This window comes from Bactrocera tryoni, chromosome 1 (assembly GCF_016617805.1).
Source record: "Bactrocera tryoni isolate S06 chromosome 1, CSIRO_BtryS06_freeze2, whole genome shotgun sequence".
Classification (NCBI taxonomy): Eukaryota; Metazoa; Arthropoda; class Insecta; order Diptera; family Tephritidae; genus Bactrocera; species Bactrocera tryoni.
The window spans coordinates 10,982,153-11,002,963 of NC_052499.1; the positions used below are offsets into that span (position 1 = coordinate 10,982,153).

At 37.9% G+C, this 20,811-nt stretch overlaps 3 protein-coding genes across 3 annotated transcripts; 1 reads left to right on the plus strand and 2 right to left on the minus strand.

Moving 5' to 3' along the window:
* Positions 1-2,468: 2,468 nt before the first annotated feature.
* Positions 2,469-5,707, plus strand: LOC120782725 (protein takeout). The gene is made up of 4 exons (XM_040115151.1): positions 2,469-2,783; positions 4,907-5,147; positions 5,214-5,400; positions 5,465-5,707. The coding sequence occupies exons 1-4, from the start codon at positions 2,654-2,656 to the stop codon at positions 5,705-5,707; spliced, it is 801 nt and encodes a 266-aa protein (XP_039971085.1). The 5' UTR covers positions 2,469-2,653.
* A 2,194-nt stretch (positions 5,708-7,901) lies between these two features.
* On the minus strand, positions 7,902-8,929 carry LOC120770361 (circadian clock-controlled protein daywake). Its single transcript, XM_040097776.1, has 3 exons — positions 8,737-8,929; positions 8,285-8,659; positions 7,902-8,209 (listed from the first exon to the last, which is right to left on the minus strand). Exons 1-3 carry the CDS (start codon positions 8,867-8,869, stop codon positions 7,908-7,910), a joined length of 810 nt encoding a protein of 269 aa, XP_039953710.1. The 5' UTR covers positions 8,870-8,929; the 3' UTR covers positions 7,902-7,907.
* A 2,169-nt stretch (positions 8,930-11,098) lies between these two features.
* Positions 11,099-19,522, minus strand: LOC120770355 (inhibitor of nuclear factor kappa-B kinase subunit beta). Its single transcript, XM_040097763.1, has 6 exons — positions 19,249-19,522; positions 14,276-14,682; positions 13,171-14,205; positions 12,882-13,069; positions 12,407-12,817; positions 11,099-12,155 (listed from the first exon to the last, which is right to left on the minus strand). Exons 1-6 carry the CDS (start codon positions 19,358-19,360, stop codon positions 12,095-12,097), a joined length of 2,214 nt encoding a protein of 737 aa, XP_039953697.1. The 5' UTR covers positions 19,361-19,522; the 3' UTR covers positions 11,099-12,094.
* Between the last annotated feature and the right edge of the window lie 1,289 nt (positions 19,523-20,811).

Sequence of the window (20,811 nt, forward strand, 5' to 3'; positions counted from 1 at the left end):
GCGAAATCGGACTACAACCACACCTACTTCCCATATAACCCAATTTTAAATTCCATTTGATTTTTTCACTAAAACTTTGCACTAATAATTCCTTTCTGTCCTTAAAGTCTGCCATCTTTATTGCCCATATCTAAACAAAAATATTCTAGCCCCTAGGTACCGAATATGTGGACTTCAGTATCTATATATGAAAATATTGGTCAATGTATGAGATATACAATAGAAATTCAGACAGAAACCTTTCCTGGCAATAGTTTTTCTGTGTATCAAAAATGGGTTGAATCGAATCAATACCTATTCTGATAAAGATTTTGGAACTGCCAAGTGACTTTATGCTGAATATATCGGCCAATATTTGAGTTATCTCAATGAAAATGTTTGAGAGCATTTTACTCATAACAGTGTATCTTTGTGCCTAAAATACATACAATTGGACGAAAACTTGACCTACCCCCATATAACTATTACCAGGACTTTCTGACTTTGCTCCATATGATTGGTGATTGTAGGTGAGGTACCTTAATTAAACCTAGGGAACACTTTTCTGGTATGTACCATGATAAAAGTAAACAAAATCGGGACTTTGTGTGATGGAGGGGCCTAGAAAAGAGACCACTTGCAATAAAGCTCAAGAGCATTCAACGGGCGGCACGCATCAGCATATTTGGTGCACTACAACCCCCTCCACTCGCCAGAATGTGTATGACCTCGAAAGTTTTGCTAGCAGACTCAGAGAAACTGAGTTTCTAAATGAAAACATGTCTGCACATTTGAATATACTCACACACTTTGACTTTATACCGGATCTTTTAGATACCGGATCAGTTGATAAACTAAACTCTGCCGGCATTTTCTTTGCCCAAATACCGCCGAGATTTGTGGATTGGTGGTAGCCGTTGGGACAGTGAGTTTCTTTACGTATGGGTAAAAGCTTGGAGGGAAAGGATGGTGAAGTGGTATATTGTCGGTAAGTCTCCAATAACTTCAGTTCCAGACATCCTGACTATTGAAGTCTTTTTCAAGTCGAGGTTGCTGCCATTAAGGTAGAAAAAGATTTATTGCTCTGGAGGACAGGCTTCTTCTGAGAAGTTACTATCCACTCTGATAGCAGGGCGGCGATACTAGTCTTGAGCTCACTAACCGTGCGTTCAAGGTTGTTTAAAGAATGCCATACCTCGTTATCAGTGGTAGTGAGTCACTTTGTGATAATTCTATTAGAGGTACCAGGCCACTATGAAATCGCAGGCAACTGTAGTGCTGAAGAGCTGACAAGAAATGGTAACTTAATCCAGCTATCAGTTGAATGGGAACGGCTTGGTGCTCCTCTCTCCTCGAGTGTTCCACTACTAGAAAGCTGGACTTCGCGGGGACTTGGCTAGCGCTGGCTATGATCGTTACATGCGCTGTTCCATCATTCTTTTGGCTCAAAATCGATCGTAAGAGATCCAGTAAAGGATAAAGTCTCAGTAAGGCTAGCCACTCCCTAGTTTCGTGGATTCTAAGAGGCCATTGCGCTATCGGCGACCATGCTGTAAGATAGAGAATCTTATCGGACGTCAGCTTCAGAAGGTGTAAGGAAGAACACGAGGTGGAAACATCTTAGCATTAACTTTTTGATTCTACCGCGTTTGCAAGATCCAGGCTTAAGCACTTGAGAGCACACTCTTTCAGATATCGCACCGAATTGGTAGAATATTCAATTTCTATCACCAAATTACCAAACTTTTATTAGCCACAAGGCGCTTTGCTAACACAAAAGTTCGAATACAGGAGCACTATTGTTATGACATTTTTTGATCTTCGCCAATTTTGAGTTTGACCCAATATTCTTGAGGTATTATGCATTCCGTTAAAAAATTAAAAAATAAATGAAAAACTTACCCTCCCCTTAAGGCGCACAGAAAGTGCACTTACCGCAAAGCAGTTTTGGGGCAGTGTGGCATTCCACATACAGTCATTATACAATTTCAAATTTTCCAACAATTTGTAAAACCAGAAATATCCCCCATGTAATATGTATGTATAGCGGCATCCAAGGAAATGTTTGTGCAAGTGAAAACAAGAAAAAAATCTTAAACTTAAAGACCGAATAACTGCAATATTTGTAAAGACCAAAAGTGGTTAAACAGCCAGACATACATACATATTTATGTGTACACGTAATACCGGATACTTGAAGACTTGTTTTCGTTTACAAGCGATGCGATCAGTGTGGAGTGGAAAGAGTAAATGGCAGAAATTGCATGGATCACTTGCAGCCGTCCGTGATATCATTAACTCCCATTTGGATACAGCCACGCGAGGCAGTGAAAAGTTTTAAATGAAAGACGAATATTTATCAACATTTTCGACAAGTCGTTTTTGTTTGCGGCCGCGAAGACTTGGACTGAAGTGTCCACTATTGTAGCGCCGCATTTCAGTGCAAGTCGTCGGGCTTAACGGTAATGGGCGGGTTCAAGTAGACAAGCGTAAACGAAAGAATCAAAGTCTCCTCTTTAAAGCGCTAGTAATAAGTATACACATAACTCGGCATTGGAGGCGAGAAGGACATATTCAGTTAAAAAAATAGTACTTATGCAATAACGGTTCAAAGCAATATTTTGAAAATAAGTTCAAGTGCTGACAGTGTCTTATACGAAACCGTTAAGTTAAGATGGCACAACAAAGCGTTAATTGGAAAATTCAATACAGTCTGAGCATCTTCAGTGCAATTTGTCTGGCGCAAGCGGCTGCCGCTTACACACGCGAAATTATCAATAATGCGCCGCAGTTGCAAGAACGACGTAAGATAATTTGATTGTAAACAATTTTTGAAATTTTGAACTTTGTTGTGAGTTAACATCATGACTTTTGCTACAAAACTGTTGTGACAAGTTTAGTTGCAAAAAATAAAATTATGTGCTGAGAAATTGATACCCAAGATCTCTAAAACCGGACACAAATGTCAAAAGTCGTCGTTAGGAAATAGTCTGAACTTTGAAATTAATTGAATTTCGGTGTGCGAGTTAGTAGAGTTAAGGGTTATATTCAGTGAAATAGTGAATAAGAAAGATCGGAGAAAATTCCTACAGAGCCTGAGGCAGGGGCCCCGGTGCTCTACAACAATTTTTTGCAGATTTTATTACTCTAGCAACAAATTCACTACAATCATCCACTGGCCACAGTTTTCTCTCTACGTTCCTGGTTATATCCACTTCTGAATTGAAAAAAAAAAAAATTATTTTTTGCATATAATTATATCAAATATATTTGAGAAAATTCCCCGAAGTACATCCAGCAAATAGTTTCGGAGATATGTGCGTAAAATCTTTTGACTTAGTGTAATCGGCACCCACTTTTTTTTTCGGAGCGGTGTCTTTGGATTCGGTAAGGTAAATTCTTTCGCAAACAGATCGATCGACTTAAAATTTTCACCGATGTACTTATCACAAAGATTTGGTGAAAGGAATACGATTTTGAGTAAACATTTCGATTTTCCAAGGCACTTTGAAGTGTAAATATTTCAGAAAAACGATATTTGGTTGGAAAGCCGCCATTTTGAACGAATAGCTTTTCAATCATAAACTATATTAATCTTCAGTAATAATAACTGCTTTTGGTCTTGGGAGGTTTGAGATTATTTTAAGCTGAAAAATCTTTCTCATCGGTGGACACCTATTTTCGAAGCTCCTCCTGGAGATCGGTTACGGTATCTGGGTTAGGATGTAAAAACTGCTAGTTAGGTGAAATTATCGATCGTAGAAACCGGATATCACTTGGAAAGCTTCTAACGCCGGCCATTGGTGGTGCTCAGAGCATCTGCAAAAATTCTGATAAAGACGCTCAAAAATCGACAAAGCGTTTGAGCCGAACAAAAATTTGTTAGGTCAGCCAATGTTAGTTTCGGCTATGTCTGCTGGTTTGCCGCAGGTATGGCTGCCGAAATGTTTCAGCCGCAGTTTTGGAAAGGCTGGACATAGGGGAAGAGCATGAAGATGAACTTTGCTAAGCAACAGCAGTTCTATAGATCTTTTGCGTTCTACTCTAGCCCAGAAGGACCTCAAAGTCGCGCAGAAGCTGGTCGTCGACCACCCGAGATCCATCGGTCCAGTGCTAGAGCGCAAGATGGCAACGGAGATCCGACTCGCTCCCACTCCGATGTGAACGCTTTAAGGGTACCCCGTCTTGTTCATCAACTTCTCAGTTTTCCGCATTTCCGCTATGACCAGGCACCAAAAGGAGATTGATGATGAAGTGGCTTGATGTTATTTCTAGTGAGTACAGACACTTCTTGACTAAAGTCGAGCGCACAGTTAGTGAGTTAAATGCTACTGCCTGAAACACACTACAGTAGTACGGTAGCCTAAAACTAAGCTTAAGGGGAAGCTCTTTACAGAAAACTTTCCCTCTTAGCTTCGACTCATTTGTGAAAAGACTCATTGCGTCTCTTATCCAGTGACTTCTTACAGTCCATATAAAAACAGATGCCAGGTGTAGCCTCCATAACGAAGCGGTCCAAGTTTTCAGGGATGCGATTGAGAGAAAAGTGAATTTTAGCGCAGCACTGTTTAGACTCCTTTATATGTATGCCCAGTTTCCCTGCGCCTTAGAGTGATTTTTTTTTGGCTGTCAAGTGAATTTAACCCCTTAACTCCGAAAGAGTAATTTGAGTGCATTAATCAGCTTTTCTGTAGTTGGAAATTCCTTAATTTATTTTTAATGTAGCGTTATTGGAAGTCAACGAGCTTATGTCAGGCGCTCTACCGATTTGAAGTTTTGGTCGGTTATAAAACATTGTGTTCGTTTCCTATCGCGTTTACTAATTTTACCAAATTATTGCAATGTACTATAAGTGTGAACTGTGGGTGGTGTAATCCAACATTTCACAGCATTAAAAATTAATATCTTTTTCTCTCCCCAAAAACAGCAAGTTGGTTACAGACCTGCAAACGTGCAAATCCCAACGAAGAGAAATGTTTTCGACGCCTATTTGAGGGTTGTTTCCCCGCTTTTGCGGCCGGCATTCCGGCGATCGGTATAAAAAGTTTTGAACCGCTGCATATTGATCAGGTTTCGGTATCAAAGGGTAGCGGGAACTTAGTACTTTCAGGTGGCTTTCAAAATCTAATCATTCGCGGACCCTCAAATGCAACCGTGCGGCGAGCCAAGTGAGTCTTCCATTATATCTATATATGACTACACCTAACTTTATTGCTGTTTTGTTAATCGCCTAGTCTGGACCTTGAGAAGAAATTATTAAATTTTGAACTGGACATACCGTTACTGCGCATACGCGCGAAATACAACTTGAAGGGTAATATATTACTTTTACCGCTGGTTGGTAACGGCGATGTGCGTATGGCTTTGAAAGATGTAAAAACCGCTGTGTACACCAAAATACATTTAAGCAATGAACCGGAGGTAACTACTTAATTTTTTATTAAATATAATTAGAAAAAATAAATAAATTTTACCTAACCTTCAGGAAGTCATTCGCATTGATGAGATGAAGGTTACGTTCCATGTGGGCGCGATGCGTATTCACCTGAGTGACCTGTTCAATGGCAATGAGATATTAGCCGCTTCCATCAACAATTTCCTCAACCAAAATGCAAAAGAGGTCATTGCCGAACTGCGCCCTGATTTGGAGTTGGGTTTAGCGGATATTTTCCATGGTTTATGGAATAATGTGTTCTCGAAGATGCCACTAAAGTTATGGTTGCTGTGATTATGTTTTTAATTGCTTTTGTTATTTTTGTTATTTTTGTTGTTTATTGTATTTATTTGTAAATTAGAGAGATGTTTGCTTTCTGTATATATGCATATTCGTTTTATAATGAATAAAAATATTATATAAGATGATGGAGTTCTATATAGAGGTATCTAGGATTTTCACTTGTTGTGTAAGCACATGATAGCGAAGTTAGCTCTTAGACTGAGATAATCCTCCATTTTAGTCACCAGTAACAAGCGGCATTCTATGACACTTAAAAAGTTTCCGTTTCTTCCCATTACCACGGATGTTCGAAATCCTACAGCGTTGAATCTAAATTCGGTTCTCAATATTGCCTTTCCTACCAGAGCAGAGTGGAAGAGCGGCGAGCGCCTGGTTCCAAACTTGATAACCAAGTGGAAGGATGTATCCTTTCTGCGAAACTAGGTACTGAAATCGCCATCCGTTTACCAGACCACTAGATAACAGCAATTAAAGAAATAAATCTTGTTCTAACAAGAGTGTGCTCACAACAAGGAATATATTTGTATATACAGATAGGCAGGTGGCTTTGAGATCACTAAAGTGTCCTATTGTTTCGCCAAAGTTAGTGAAAGAATGCCTTGACTTCTTAGTGGATCTAACATTCTATTTCATGATAAATCTGCAATGGGTTCCAGGACATAGTGTTATTCTTGATATTTTTGAAGCAGTTGAACGAGCTAAAATAGGCAACACACCACAATTTAACTCCGGAAAAGAGTAAAACGCACTTTTTTATGTCTCATACACATTTATACATAGATTTAGCTGAGTCTCGGTGAGATCAATCCCTGTCTTGTTCAACAAGTAGGTAAACGTGGCATGAAATAAATATTGACCGCATATGCCGACTATTAAAATATAAAAGGAACATTATAAGGTCTAGTAGGAGTACTAACATGTCACGCCGTAGCTGAGAGTGTACACGAAGACCGTGGAGAATCGATCGCCGCCGTTCGCAGCAACTCGGACTGGCGTATGGAACGACTTGGCGCATTACACGTCGAGATTATAAATTGAAAGCGTACGAAATACAACTTGTGCAAGAAATGAAGACGCTCGACCTCCCAAGCGGCAACGCTTCGCTCTATGGGCTCTTGCACAGTACCCAGAAAATCCGACGTTTTCGCGACAAAATTTTGTTTAGTAATGAGACCGATCTCTGGCTCAATGGGTATGTAAACGAGCAAAATTCTCAGATTTGTGACGAAGAGCAACCTGAAGAGATTCAGGACTTACCATTTCATCCAGATAAAACAACAGTTTGTTGTGGTTTGTGAGCCGGTGCAATCTTCGGTCCATATTTCTTCAAAAATGATACTGGTGAGAACGTAACGATCAATGCCGACCGATATCGCGCCATAATAACTGACTATTTGATGCCTAAAATTAAAGCCCGTGATCTTCGCAGCATTTGGTTTCAACAAGACGACGCCACTTCCCACACATCGTATCAATAAATGAATTTATTGAGAGAACACTTTGGTGAGCAGATAATTTCACGTTTTGGGCCGGTCGATTGGCCACAAGATCGTATGATATCACATCGTTAGAATATTTCCTGTGTGGATATGTAAAGCCTAAAGTCTATGCGGACAATCCCGCTTCGATTCCGGCCTTAGAGTCATCGAAAATTGGACTCAACGCAAGGACTATCCGAGACGTAGCCGCAGCCAAAATTTCAAAGAGATAATCTTCAAAAAATAATTCCAAAGAATGTTCTTTCGAATGAGAATAAACACTCCTAATTAAATTCAAAGTTTTCTTTAGAAAAGTAGGGTACATCGAAATGGATGACCTTTTGGTATTTGTATAAACTATTTAGTTTACGAATTTTTTAATTAGTAGCACGTAAGTAACAATAAATTAGTGTTATGTGTATTCCATTCCTACGACAGTCGGCTCTAGGTAACCGGAACGTACTCTGATTTTTATTTGCCCAAGGACTGTTGAACCGTCAGCATTCCTCCAAATTACGTCAGGAATGTTTTCTGCCGCTATAACAACAACAACCGGTATACCAGCTACTTAATTAAATCTTTAAAATTTCGAAGATTATAAAAATTTTTTCAAATTGTAGTTATTAAAACTAGTTTTTATTTAGAAACTTATGAAATATGTGATACATTATTTTCGCATTCGAACACATCACATTCTGTTAGCACTATCACATTTACTCGGGTAACAACTCATCAAAGCTATAAGTATCGAATATCTTCTCCGCCGAAGCGCGCACTATATCCGATATTGAAGTCTCCAACAAAGGACGCAGCTCACTCGAGAGTGAATCCCAATTTTCATTCACAAATGTATTCATACGCTCACCCAGCGCATGGTCACCGTTGAAAAGATTGCTCAAATGCAAGTCCGCCTTACCAAGTTTATACTTCACCGTGACATCTTTCACTTTGGCGTAAAGACGCTCCTTTCTGGTATAACGCTCGGCGTTAATCACCGTGCTCAACTCTACATTGGCTAATGAAGATTAAGAAACATTATTAAAGAAAATAAATAAAATCGTTTTTATGTACATATGTAGAAGTGACTCACAGAAATTCGCCTTGAAATCACCCTCGCCCATCAGTGGCATCATCATAATTTTGCCCTGCATTTTATACTTTGCATTCATTGTCACATTCGGCACACTCATCATCAGTGTCATTCGCATTTTCTGCGGATTTATATGCAGCTCGTTGAGCGTGAAGTTGGCCAAACCGTTAACGGTAATGTCTTTGAAAGTGGAATGCAGATAAATTGCACCCGAATCCTGATCCATTCTAATTTCAGGCACAACCAATGGCGTGATCGGTGGTATAAATAGCTCCGGAATGCCATAATGCAGCAGCTCCCTCATGCCAAGCAAGGAATTACGTGCGCACACATCTAAATTCGGGTCACTGCGTCGACATATTTTCACAAAAGAAGCTACGGAGGTAATATGTGGCGTCAACAGGTTAGGTTAATAAAATATAAATAAATATTTTGCAATGCCTTAAACTCACGTAATTGCGCACGCTCCTTTTCAACGCTGGGTCCCGCCATCACAACGCCACTATAAGTGGTCAACAACATTAAAAAAATACATAGTTGCATTTTGCTTGTCAAATTTCGTATAGAACTGTACACCGACACCATTCAGTAAGATATGGTCTATATATAGTAGGTGAATATCTCTTTTTTTAATAGCAAAAGTCGCTGAGCTGCATGTTTGAAGGTGGTAGACGAAGTTTTCATAGGTCAACCGTTGACATTGCTGAATGTGCACTTTACAATTGTTTATTTACAAATTATTGTTGCCATAATTGCCACTCCACGTTCATTGCAAATTTATGCCCTACTCGTTTACCTATGTACATAGTAAATATAGCGATTGCCGTAGACAAAATAAAATCCCCAAGTATTCGTCTTCTTCTTTGGCACTACAACCGATGGTCGGCCGAGTGCACAAAGCTTCATCACTTGCCTCTATTCTTAGCGAGATCATGTCAATTCTACATGCCAAGCCTGCACTGCAAGTCGCTATGCACCTGGTCCTTTTATTGGATGCGTGGATGCACTTGCTTCCGTTGGCAGGCCATTCATTAAAGGAGCAATTCGCTGTAGCATCATCCATCTCAGTTGCATACCGATCCCAAAGTAGCACCAGTAGACAAGAGTTATTCTGCGCTTGATCTCCAGACTTAGATTATTGATGGAATTTATGGTGGTTCAACAATATACTACATAAAGCACTTAACTTTTTCAAATATATACATATGTAGCTCTCAACAGTGACGTAGTTCTCAAGACGCGTGGAATCTTTGTATGTCCTCTCCAGGTACTCTTTCGCTTCTTTTTCTAGGCTGGAAAAGGCTGCGCTGATGGCTTTATTGTTAAGATCCACGATGTCAATATTATCTGCGCACCCTAGTAGCATTGCACGTTGAGGATAGACAGTCCCACTGAGGATCAGATTTGCGGCGCTTATGACATTTTTTAGCATTATAATGAATAAACCTCGTGTGGTAATCGAACGGCTCCAAAAAGGATGGATGGCACTGAGGGTTGTACTCAACGTCATTCTACATAACCGTATAAGATTCGAAAGTTGAGTTTTAGAAGTCTGATTCCACGGTAATTGGCGCAGACTACGAGATCTTCCTTCTTGTGGTTAGGGCAGAGTACACTCATATTGAAATCATCGGGCATGTATTCATCCGACCAAATGATGCTTAGCAGCTGAAATATGTGGCTTTCCAGCATCCCGCCGCCAGTACTCCATTGAACCATGGGACTGTCCTGTTCTTAAGCCGTTTTAAAGTTGCTTTCACCTCGTGTGGACGGGACCAAAATGTTATCGGGGTATATTGTTGGTTGTGTGCGGAAGAGGTTGATATATTAAAGATTAAAACGGTTTAACTCGATTGGCGACAATATGCAAACGGGTGATCCAAGTAGAAGTACTTTTTTTCAATAGCCTGTTATTGGCTGATCGAACTGCTTTATGGAGCAACTTTGGCACATTTTATGTCGAGTTCTTAAATTGAAAGCGTACAAAATCCAGCTTGTGCAAGAACTGAAGCCGCTCGACCTTCCCAATCGACATCGCTTCACTATATGGGCTATTGAAAAGTTCCAAGAAGATCTGACGTTCAGCCATGAGGCTCATTTCTAGATCAATGGATATGAAAACAATCGAAATTGTCGCTGTAGAGATTCAAGAGTTGCCATTTCATCCAGAAAAAACAAAGGTTTGGTATAGTTTTTGGGCCGGTGGAATCATCATCATATTTCTTCAAAAATGATGCCGGTGAGAACGTAATCGTCAATGGCCACTGTTATCGCGCCATGATAACCGACTTATGATGCTTGAAATTTAAGTTCGTGACCTCGGCGACACACGATCCACGATCCACTTTCAACACATTAAGAAATGAATTTATTGAGAGAACACTTCGGTGAGAAGATAATTTCGCGTTTTGGGCCGGTCGACTGGCCACTAAGATCGTGTGATATCACACCGTTAAGACTTTTTTCTGTGGGGATATGTAAATGCTCAAGCTTATGCGGACAATCCCGCTTCGATTTAGCCCTTGGAGCCAAACATCACACGAGTTTCGCCAGTTACCAGTCGAAATACGCGAACGAATCATCTAAAAAATTGAACTAAACGTATGCACCATCTGAGACGTAGCCGCGGCCAACATTTGAAAGAGGTAATCTTCAAAAAATAAATACCAAGAATGCGCTTTCGAATGATAATAAACATTCCACATTAAATTTGAAGTTTCTGTGTGTTTTTTTTTTAAATAGGGAACCTCGAAGTGGATCACGTTTCATAAGAGGTGGTATTATATAGTAGTTTTGGTGCAGCGAAAGTCAACGTTTTGTCTTTTGTCTCTTTTTATTTTTTTAACATATTCAACTTACAAAGTTATCAATATGGTCACATAGACTTTCTTAAAAAAAAAAGGGTTTTACCCTATAATAGATAATAGTTTACTATAAAATCCATGCTTAAACATAACAAAAAATGCATACAGTGATAAATGATTTTTGACATTTACATATTATTGTACGTATGTATATAAATCAGATACATGGAAATTGTTCGCTATGAAAAATAGCTTAATTTTAAAGAAATATTATTTAAAGTTAAACATTTAATAGTTCCAAACGAAACAGTGCAAGGAAATCGATATAGTTGGATGTTGGTGCATTAAGTTCGCCCACCAACATTCGGTTTATGCAACAACAAACGCTTGGATGTTGGTTGTCGAAAAAAGATGGCCATTAACTAGTCACCGCGAGCTCTAGATTTGACTCACACTGGCACCTTCTTAAGGCAATATTTGATAATGCGCGGACAATACACGAGCTCAACGGCAGCATTCGTGCCAAAACCAGTGCTATATCGAAGGAGTGAAGTTAAGATAAGCCTTCTTAAATGCGATTACTACACGATTGATTTGATTTTTTCAAAATTATTCAAACTTAGGACTTAAAATATGACGTACCTTATAGATACGATATTTAATAAAATCACTTTATTTTAACTTTAAGTTTACTAGCAAAAAATGCGTCATGCTTTGTGAGAGTGCTTATGTGCTAATCAAGTTGTGACTGCCTTAAATTACATACTTTAATTTGGTAGTAAATTTTGTAACTTGGCTTTTACCGCATGGCAGCTGTGCTTTTAAGCACAATTTATATAATTTAAAGTATAAAACCATTTATATACTTTATATTTATATAAACTTTTAAATGTGTTAGATATATATGTACTATCACAATCAGTCATATTTAGCTAATATATAATTATAAACTAACGCTAATAATATTTTCGGCACAATGCATTGCGAAAAAGGTGAAAAATGTCAGCTAATCAGTTATGGTAGCTGGGAGATCATTATTCCTATTTGCATCATCATCAATATCCATTCTGAAAAGAAAAAATAAATAAAATTAAGTTAAAAAAAATTAAAGGGTTGCATTTTCTTCAAATTTAAAATAAAAACATTTACAAGCAAAAAAAAAAAAAAATATTTAAAATTGTAATTTTTTCATGTCTCTGACTATACCTAACCTCATATTTGAAACAAAGTCAGCCTTAACTAAAGTTCATATACTGCCTACGAGAACCGTACAATAATTCTTCGCATAAAATTCAGTCAAAAGCTCTGGGAAACTTACTGCATCATACGCTCCGTAGCTTCATCAATCAATGACTGCACTGGGTACTGGAATAGTTCGTTAATGCTGCTCGCAGCATTGCCATTCACAAATGTTGGCGCATCGCCATCTTGTGACAGATAGGGATTGCACCTATTGCCGTTTATGTATAAATCAATCATCGTTTTATGAAATTCCAATGTATTTTGGTGTAAAGTGTTGCGCATTTGTATCAACCGATTTAAGCTGTTGTCGACGATACTCTGCAATAATGCGAATTCCTTTTGCACCGAATTTATCGTGGAATAAGCAAATTTCAAATGTTCGTTCATAATTGTTTTCTCCCTTTGACTTAGACAATCGTACACGGCAGTTTTACAGACTTCTAAACGTTCTGTCGATGCAATACCTAGGTGTCGTCTAAACTCCTTACTAGAAAGCGAAAAAGAAGGAAGATATTAAATATTGAAAGAGTTGATTTTGCATGAGAACTTACAGTTTGTATACATCCTTATTTTTTAGCTCATCAAAAATATGATTGAGCGCCATTTCCTTGGCGCGCCTTAAACCGGACTTATAATATCGGCTAACTTTGGTTTTCAGTGCCTCTAACTCAGCCATATGCGTCTTGAATTTTTCGGCTTTAGCACACCAATCGTTGAAGAAATTTTCGCATCTTGCGCCCTAAAAATCACACATATGTATGTACATATTTTTTTGAAAGTTTTAAAGCTGTTATCACTAATGTTTGTAGGTCTAATGTAAGTATAATAGTTGACAATCACCTGCATGTTACACGTTTCCTTCGCCGCTTCAATGCCAATGGCGAACTGTTCTACGCGACCATGCATTTCTGTGAGCGCATGAAAGTAATGCTCCAATTTATTTCCTTTAATGTCTGTATTGTACTGGAATATTTCATGCTCAGCGGTGAGCGCTTGTTCTTTTAAGCCACTGACAAAAGCCTCTAGATGCAGTTGTTCGTTGCTGAGCAAAAAGTGTGTGCTTTGCTCTATAATCTTCACGACGCTCTCGGGTAATACAACTTTAGCATTAAAATATTTTTTTATATATGAAGGAATATGCGGTGTGGGCATCGTGTATTCTGTGTCTATACTCGCAATATACAGCATCGCCGGTGGATTATTGGCATCGCGTGTAACTTGCCATTCCTCCACAAAAAAATCGATTGGCTTGTAAGTATGCGACAGCTCAGGCCGTGGATGACCGGTTGGAAAAATGCAAAAAAAGTTCTCTATGCCAATATCTCTTTTGATCATATCTCTAAAATCGCGCAAGCTCATCTCAGGTGTGACTATGTATGAGTAAAATGTTAAGGTGGGCAAATAAAATATCGTCAACACTTTTTGCGATAAAATCGTGTCCAGCTCACTATAAAATGTTAGCACACGTTCCTGTGTCAATGGTGACAGACGTTTGCCGCGCGTACTGTAGTTTTGATCTAGCGCTATGGTTAACCACGCTTCGATGGATTTTAAGAATACAGTACTCATGCGATTTTCAAATGGAATATGCTCATTAAATTCAAATTTATTTTCATAGAAATCCTCCGTGATGGCAATACAGCTTTCCTTTTTCTTTCGTATATTTGTTACTATGCTATATAACTGTTGATGTGGAATGAAAGGCAGATTGCCACAGATCAATTCGAATGCAATCACTCCCATTGACCAATAGTCAACGGTATTTTTATATTCAGCCGTGTCGAGAACTTCTGGCGCGACGTAGTTTCTTGTGCCGACGATGCTTTTCAGCATCGTGTTCTCACTAATACTACGTGCGAAACCGAAATCGGTGAGCTGTGTGAAAATATGCATACATTAGCACTGTGTTAGAGTGGTTGAGTTGTGTAGAGTTTGTAATAAATACCTTGTACAACCGCCGACTGCCAATCTGATGTATGACTATATTGTCCGGTTTCAAGTCTCGGTGTTCAATACGACATTCTGTGTGCAAAAACTCAATTGCATGACGTAGTGCCAGCAAGACTTCGCGTACCTCGTATTCTATTAAACCGTTTGTGTTTTCCACCAGCAATAACTGTGCACGCAAATCACCGCCATTGCAATACTCCATGACGATGGGCTGTAGCGGTAGCCATGCATGCTGCTGTGTTAAATACTCCAAAAATGGCTTGTCGACTTTTTCATTTAGACCCCGCACTATGTAGGGTGTCTGTAGTTGGTTCATCCATTCGCTCTCTTGTCGCCACCGTTGTTGTAGTTTGGCGATTTCATCTTTGCTAAGGTTATGATTCTCCTTTAAACTTTTCGTTGCTGCAAAAGAATGAATAAAAAAATTTAAAGATGAGCAAAATCGGAACAATGTCTCACAAACAATGTGTTATTAAGCGAAAAACTATAAAGTAAATTCTAAAAACTATGCATTAAACAAGAGAGAGGGGAGATCTGAGAAAATTTCCCGCAGATCCCGAGTTCTCAAGGGGGCAAGATGCTCTGGCACACATTTTTGTACACTTTTTACTACAACAATTCACTACAATCATCCCCGTGCACCGGTTTTCTCACTACGGCCCTATATGTAAGTAAATATGTATGTATCTCAGACTGTATACAAGCTATATGATTTGTATATATGGTATATCAAAAAAAACTTGGGAGAAATGCCACACATATATTAAATTCGATAACATTCTTTTATTTCACAATACAAAAATCAAGTATCCACGAATATGTAGAAATTAAAATTGTGAGGGAATATTTTCCTGATAACACCATCTACCGCATAGTAAGCAAGCAGCTCCTAATTGGCATATGGAGAACAAATTTTATATGAATAAAAAAAATATATATTTGTTTATCAATTTGAACACGTTCGATTCATGTTTCATTTTGGATGTATATGAAGTTAAATAGACTTTCTTTGTGTACCAATGGTAAACGTGCTACAGTGGATGTTATCCAGAAGTGATGGCAGTTTTTAATAAAATAATCCACTGTACTATATATGTATGTATGTATGTTTACCTACTAACAACAACCGAACTGCAGGCACATACATACTTATAGTATTTGTGTTTGTATAAATTATGTATCCATATGTATGAAATTGAGAAATTTTTATTGTTGCCTGTGGATATAAACAATATCTGATATTTTAGCTTTAAATATTGCAATGAGTTCGGAAGAATCGATTTTGTTTATAAAATAATAAGTTATTAGTTTGTTTTGGATTATTATGTAGAAGATAAATGGAGCATAAAGCCAGTGTTGTCAAATGTGTTCAAGCGTTTGCGCAAACAAACATTTCGTTTTGTTGATTTTTAGATGAAGGCACTGAGACGAGTTATTGTAGCGCCTAATTTTATTAAAAAAAAAAATGAAACTCTAAAATACATTGAAGCATTGAGCATTGTGTCCCTACCTCTTCTCATAAGATAGGGATGTGGGAAGAGTTTCGATTAGTTACTATGTCAACTTAAAAACTCATAGCTGCTTTAATTGAAACCTCCTTTAGCGTACTTAGATAATTAACTAGTAATTTAACCGATAATTGTTATACTTCTTCTTCTTCTTAATTGGCGTAGAAACTGCTTACGCGATTATAGCCGAGTTAACAACAGCGCGCCAGTCGTTTCTTCTTTTCGCTACGTGGCGCCAATTGGATATTCCAAGCGAAGCCAGGTCCTTCTCCACTTGGTCCTTCCAACGGAGTGGAGGTCTTCCTCTTCTTCAGCCGGCGGGTACTGCGTCGAATACTTTCAGAGCTGGAGTGTTTTCATCCATCCGGGCAACATGACCTAGCCAGCGGAGCCGCTGTCTTTTAATTCGCTGAACTATGTCAATGTCGTCGTATATCTCGTACAGCTCATCGTTCCATCGAATGCGATATTCGCCGTGGCTAATGCGCAAAGGACCATAAATTTTTCGCAGAATTTTTCTCTCGAAAACTCGTAACGTCGACTCATCGGTTGCATCGCCCAAGCCTCTGCACCATATAGCAGGACGGGAATTATGAGCGACTTATAGAGTTTAGCTTTTGTTCGTCGAGAGAGGACTTTACTTTTCAATTGCCTACTCAGCCCGAAGTAGCACCTGTTGGCAAGAGCAATCCTGCGTTGGATTTCCAGGCTGACATTGTTGGTGGTGTTAATGCTGGTTCCTAAATAGACGAAATTATCTACAACTTCAAAGTTATGACTGTCAACAGTGACGTGAGAGCCAAGTCGCGAGTGCGACGACTGTTTGTTTGATGACAGGAGATATTTCGTTTTGCCCTCGTTCACTGCCAGACCCATTTTCTGTGTTCCCTTGTCCAGCCTGGAGAAAGCAGAACTAACGGCGCAGGTGTTGAGGCCGATGATATCAATGTCATCGGCATACGCCAGCAGCTGTACACTCTTATAGAAGATGGTAAATTCTCTATTTAGTTCTGCAGCTCGAACTATTTTCTCTAGAAGCAGGTTGAAGAAGTCGCACGATAGGGAGTCGCCTTGTCTGAAACCTCGTTTGGTATCGAACGGCTCGGAGAGGTCCTTTCCGATCCTGACGGAGCTTTTCGTGTTGTTCAACGTCAGTTTACACAGCCGTATTAGTTTTGCGGGGATACCAAATTCAGACATCGCGGCATAAAGGCAGCTCCTTTTCGTGCTGTCGAAAGCAGCTTTGAAATCGACGAAGAGGTGGTGTGTGTCGATTCTCCTTTCACGGGTCTTTTTCAAGATTTGGCGCATGGTGAATATCTGGTCGGTTGTTGATTTTCCAGGTCTAAAGCCACACTGATAAGGTCCAATCAGTTTGTTGACGATGGGCTTTAATCTTTCACACAATACGCTCGATAGAACCTTATATGCGATGTTGAGGAGGCTAATCCCACGGTAGTTGGCGCAGATTGTGGGGTCTCCTTTTTTATGGATTGGGCATAGCACACTTAAATTCCAATCGTTGGGCATGCTTTCGTCCGACCATATTTTACAAAGAAGCTGATGCATGCTCCTTATCAGTTCTTCGCCGCCGTGTTTGAATAGCTCGGCCGGCAATCCATCGGCCCCCGCCGCTTTGTTGTTGTTTGTTATACTAAATGTCTGATATGTTTAATTTTCGGTAAAGAAGAGGCAATGTGGCTTTCCAATATGTACTCATTAATACTCTTATTAATTGCTAACAAAACCTAACACCCTATGCACTAAAACGAAATAAGTATCAACAAATCGCTACAACAGCTGTCGATAGGAAGTTTGGCTTACCACAATGAAGAGTTTTTGTCTTTATTCAATCAACAAACGTTAAGTACATTATCAAAACACCATTCACTTACAATCGCGTCAATTTTTTTCTTGGAAATTTATATTTGCCTCTTCTTATCAACATAAGCGTTTCTATTTCAAGACATTATACGGTAAGTACTTGCCCTTAATGAATGTAAAGATATCAAACTTATTAAATAAATTAGTTAGCGACAAACATATTAAAACAAGCGCATGCCAATAATATATGTAGACAAAAATGTACTTCCATATGTGCAGATATGTATGTACTTTTGTATGCATTGAAATGCATTTTCATATATGTATGTATGTATGTATATTCATACCCTTGCAACAGGTTGCCTTAGAGTACAATAGTTTTGTTGTACTAACGGTCGTTTGTAACGAGTAAAAATAAATAAATAAAATAACATGGATACATATATAAATGATCCGGATGACGAGTCGAATTGAATACCGGGTCACTTGAAGTCCGTAAGTCTGTTCATACAACCGTTCAAGCGATAACTTTTGTAAAAATTTAGATATCTTGATATACGCTTAAGTCCAACCACTATAGCATACGTAAGTATATGTACATATGTAGCTGCCATACATACTCAATACTCCCAAACTGCGAGTGTATAAAATGTTCGGTTACAATCGAGCATAGTGCTTCCTTACTGCTTATATATGTATGTACATAGTCAACAGCGCGGATGCTTAAAAAAAGCATGCGGCGTCGATATTAGCTAAACCATTGGAATTGTTTCCTTCTAGAAATTGTAGACTCGGCTGCCTAGGTATAAGAACTATTTTAGTCTTTTTGGCGAAATGCCAAAGCATAACTTGTATACGTAGAACAATAATACCCACATTCATACCTAAGCATTATGCATTGAATATATACAAAATTAGGCGCATTGCAATTAATTTATGAAATAATGTTTATATAAAAACATATTATAGGGCTATTAGTTTTTTGAAATAATAAATATACCTTATATCGCATTCAGTGCCACTTGAAACATACACTTGCACATACTTACATACATATCGTTTGCTCACTGCAAGCCTGTCATAACTCAAAATTTGCTACTTTGAGAAAAACACTTGTAGAGTTTTCAATATTCGGTAAATTTCTCCGGAATAATAACGGCATATACTTTCCCACTTGGCAATTAGAAGCATACAATTTTGAAACAATACAGAGTTTTAGTTTATCGACATTCCTGCATAAATAATCCAAAATTGCATTGCGAGTTATAACAGCCTTGCAGTAAGCAAACGATATGTATGTATGTACGTTTTATATTTTATAAATACTTTACAAATACTGTAGAGACGCGAGCTTCACACGTTCAACACATCTACGATCAACCCCGAGCCCCCGCCGCAAGTTCCCAACAACTCGGAATTCTCGGAACTGATAGGCTGACTAATGCACGCGTTTTTTGTTTTTCCATTTTGCTTCTTTTGCGCATACATGCGAATATTTTTGTAAATATTTAAACTCGTAAATTACAGATTAAAGTAATTCAATTTGTTTAAACAAATTTAATTCCTAATAATAATTAAATACATACTTATGTATGTATACATTAAGTTGGTTATCCAACCATTAAATCGCACATACCAATTTCTTCGCCGGTTTCAATATTTTTCCAATGATGAACGTTTCCAAAGCCACCTATGCCCAGCTGTCGTATGAGCTGCCATTGTCCAAAGGAACCCAAAGAATTATTCATTATTATACACTTTTCGATCGAATTGTTTACACACAGAACACTTTGTTTACTTTTAAAAACTCTTAACTGTACACCAGTGCACTATATGACGGTAAATAAAAGACCCCAAAACAACTTTACTTCCGTATCACTTCACATCAGAAACGAATTTGTGAAAAATAACAAACACATCTGTCAAAAGTAAAAGCATGAATGAACATATGTTAAAGAAGAATCGGAAAGTCAAAACAGAATACGAGACTATGATAAGGCACTAGAGTTGCCAGCGCACCAATGTGTCAACAGGTTTCAATTGCTATACCGCGCCTAACTCATGAATAAATTTTTGTTAAGCAATGTTATAAAAGATGTAAGTTTATTTATTAAAGAATTAACACACATTTATTAATATTGTTAATAAAATAATTGTTATGTGTGTATTTAGATGAGTAAAACGTTTATTAGTTGTTATCATAGAACGTTTATAATTATGAACGTTTATAAACGTGTTCTGGTTGTTATTATACGACTGGTGGCTTTTAGTTTCAATTGAGATATTTTGGGGAAAGAAAATTGTGAAAAGAGAGGTAACATTTTTTCAGCGCATACAATGTAGAAAAGAAAGTGAAAAAAAAATATTTAAAGCTCAATATTATTTCAAATAGAAGCGTTCCAATTTTTTAGTAATTTGCAAATAAATGCGACTATAGCGCTAATTGAGGCAATAGACATATTAATATGTGTGTTGTTATCTTTGTACTGTGTAAATATATAAAATTTAATCTATATTAGAGAACATTTTCGATAGAATTTTGAAATTTTGATTTCCGTGCTACGCAGGAAATATATACGAAGCGCACGGAGACGGATTTGAATGACAGATTATAAAGTGAAAATGAGGGCAGATCTGTTTGCTGCTTCTTTTGAGGATTTCCTAGAACGCTCAAACCACAAATTCGGGCTAAGCACACCAAATTAAAAGGCTGATAGATTGAAGTGAGAATTTCCGTTTGCAAATTAGAGTGCTCCTGAATCTCAAGTCAAAATAAATGTGGATAAGCAAATAAATACTTTATATAAAAAAATGAAGTGTTAGTTGGCAGATAAAAAGGCAAGTTTTCATTAAATTTCTTAAAGAAAAAAATTGTAAAAGATGAAAGGAAAAACCAAAAACTTGGTTATTTTAAATTTTCACTTATGTAAGTATGTAAATTTTTGCTTTGTGGGAAAAGTTGTGAACACGAAAATTGTAGATCCTTTTATTACCTACAACTTGACTATATAACTTTCTTTCACTGTGATAGTTTGGATGATAATCGCGTTATACTTTTAAAATCTTTAGAAACAATCTTTTCACTCCTAAAAATATGGAAAAAAGCAAATGCACATCATTCCTTTTATTTCGTATTATAAATGTATATTAACACATTAATACATATCACATAATATTCATTTTTGCTATTGCTTATATA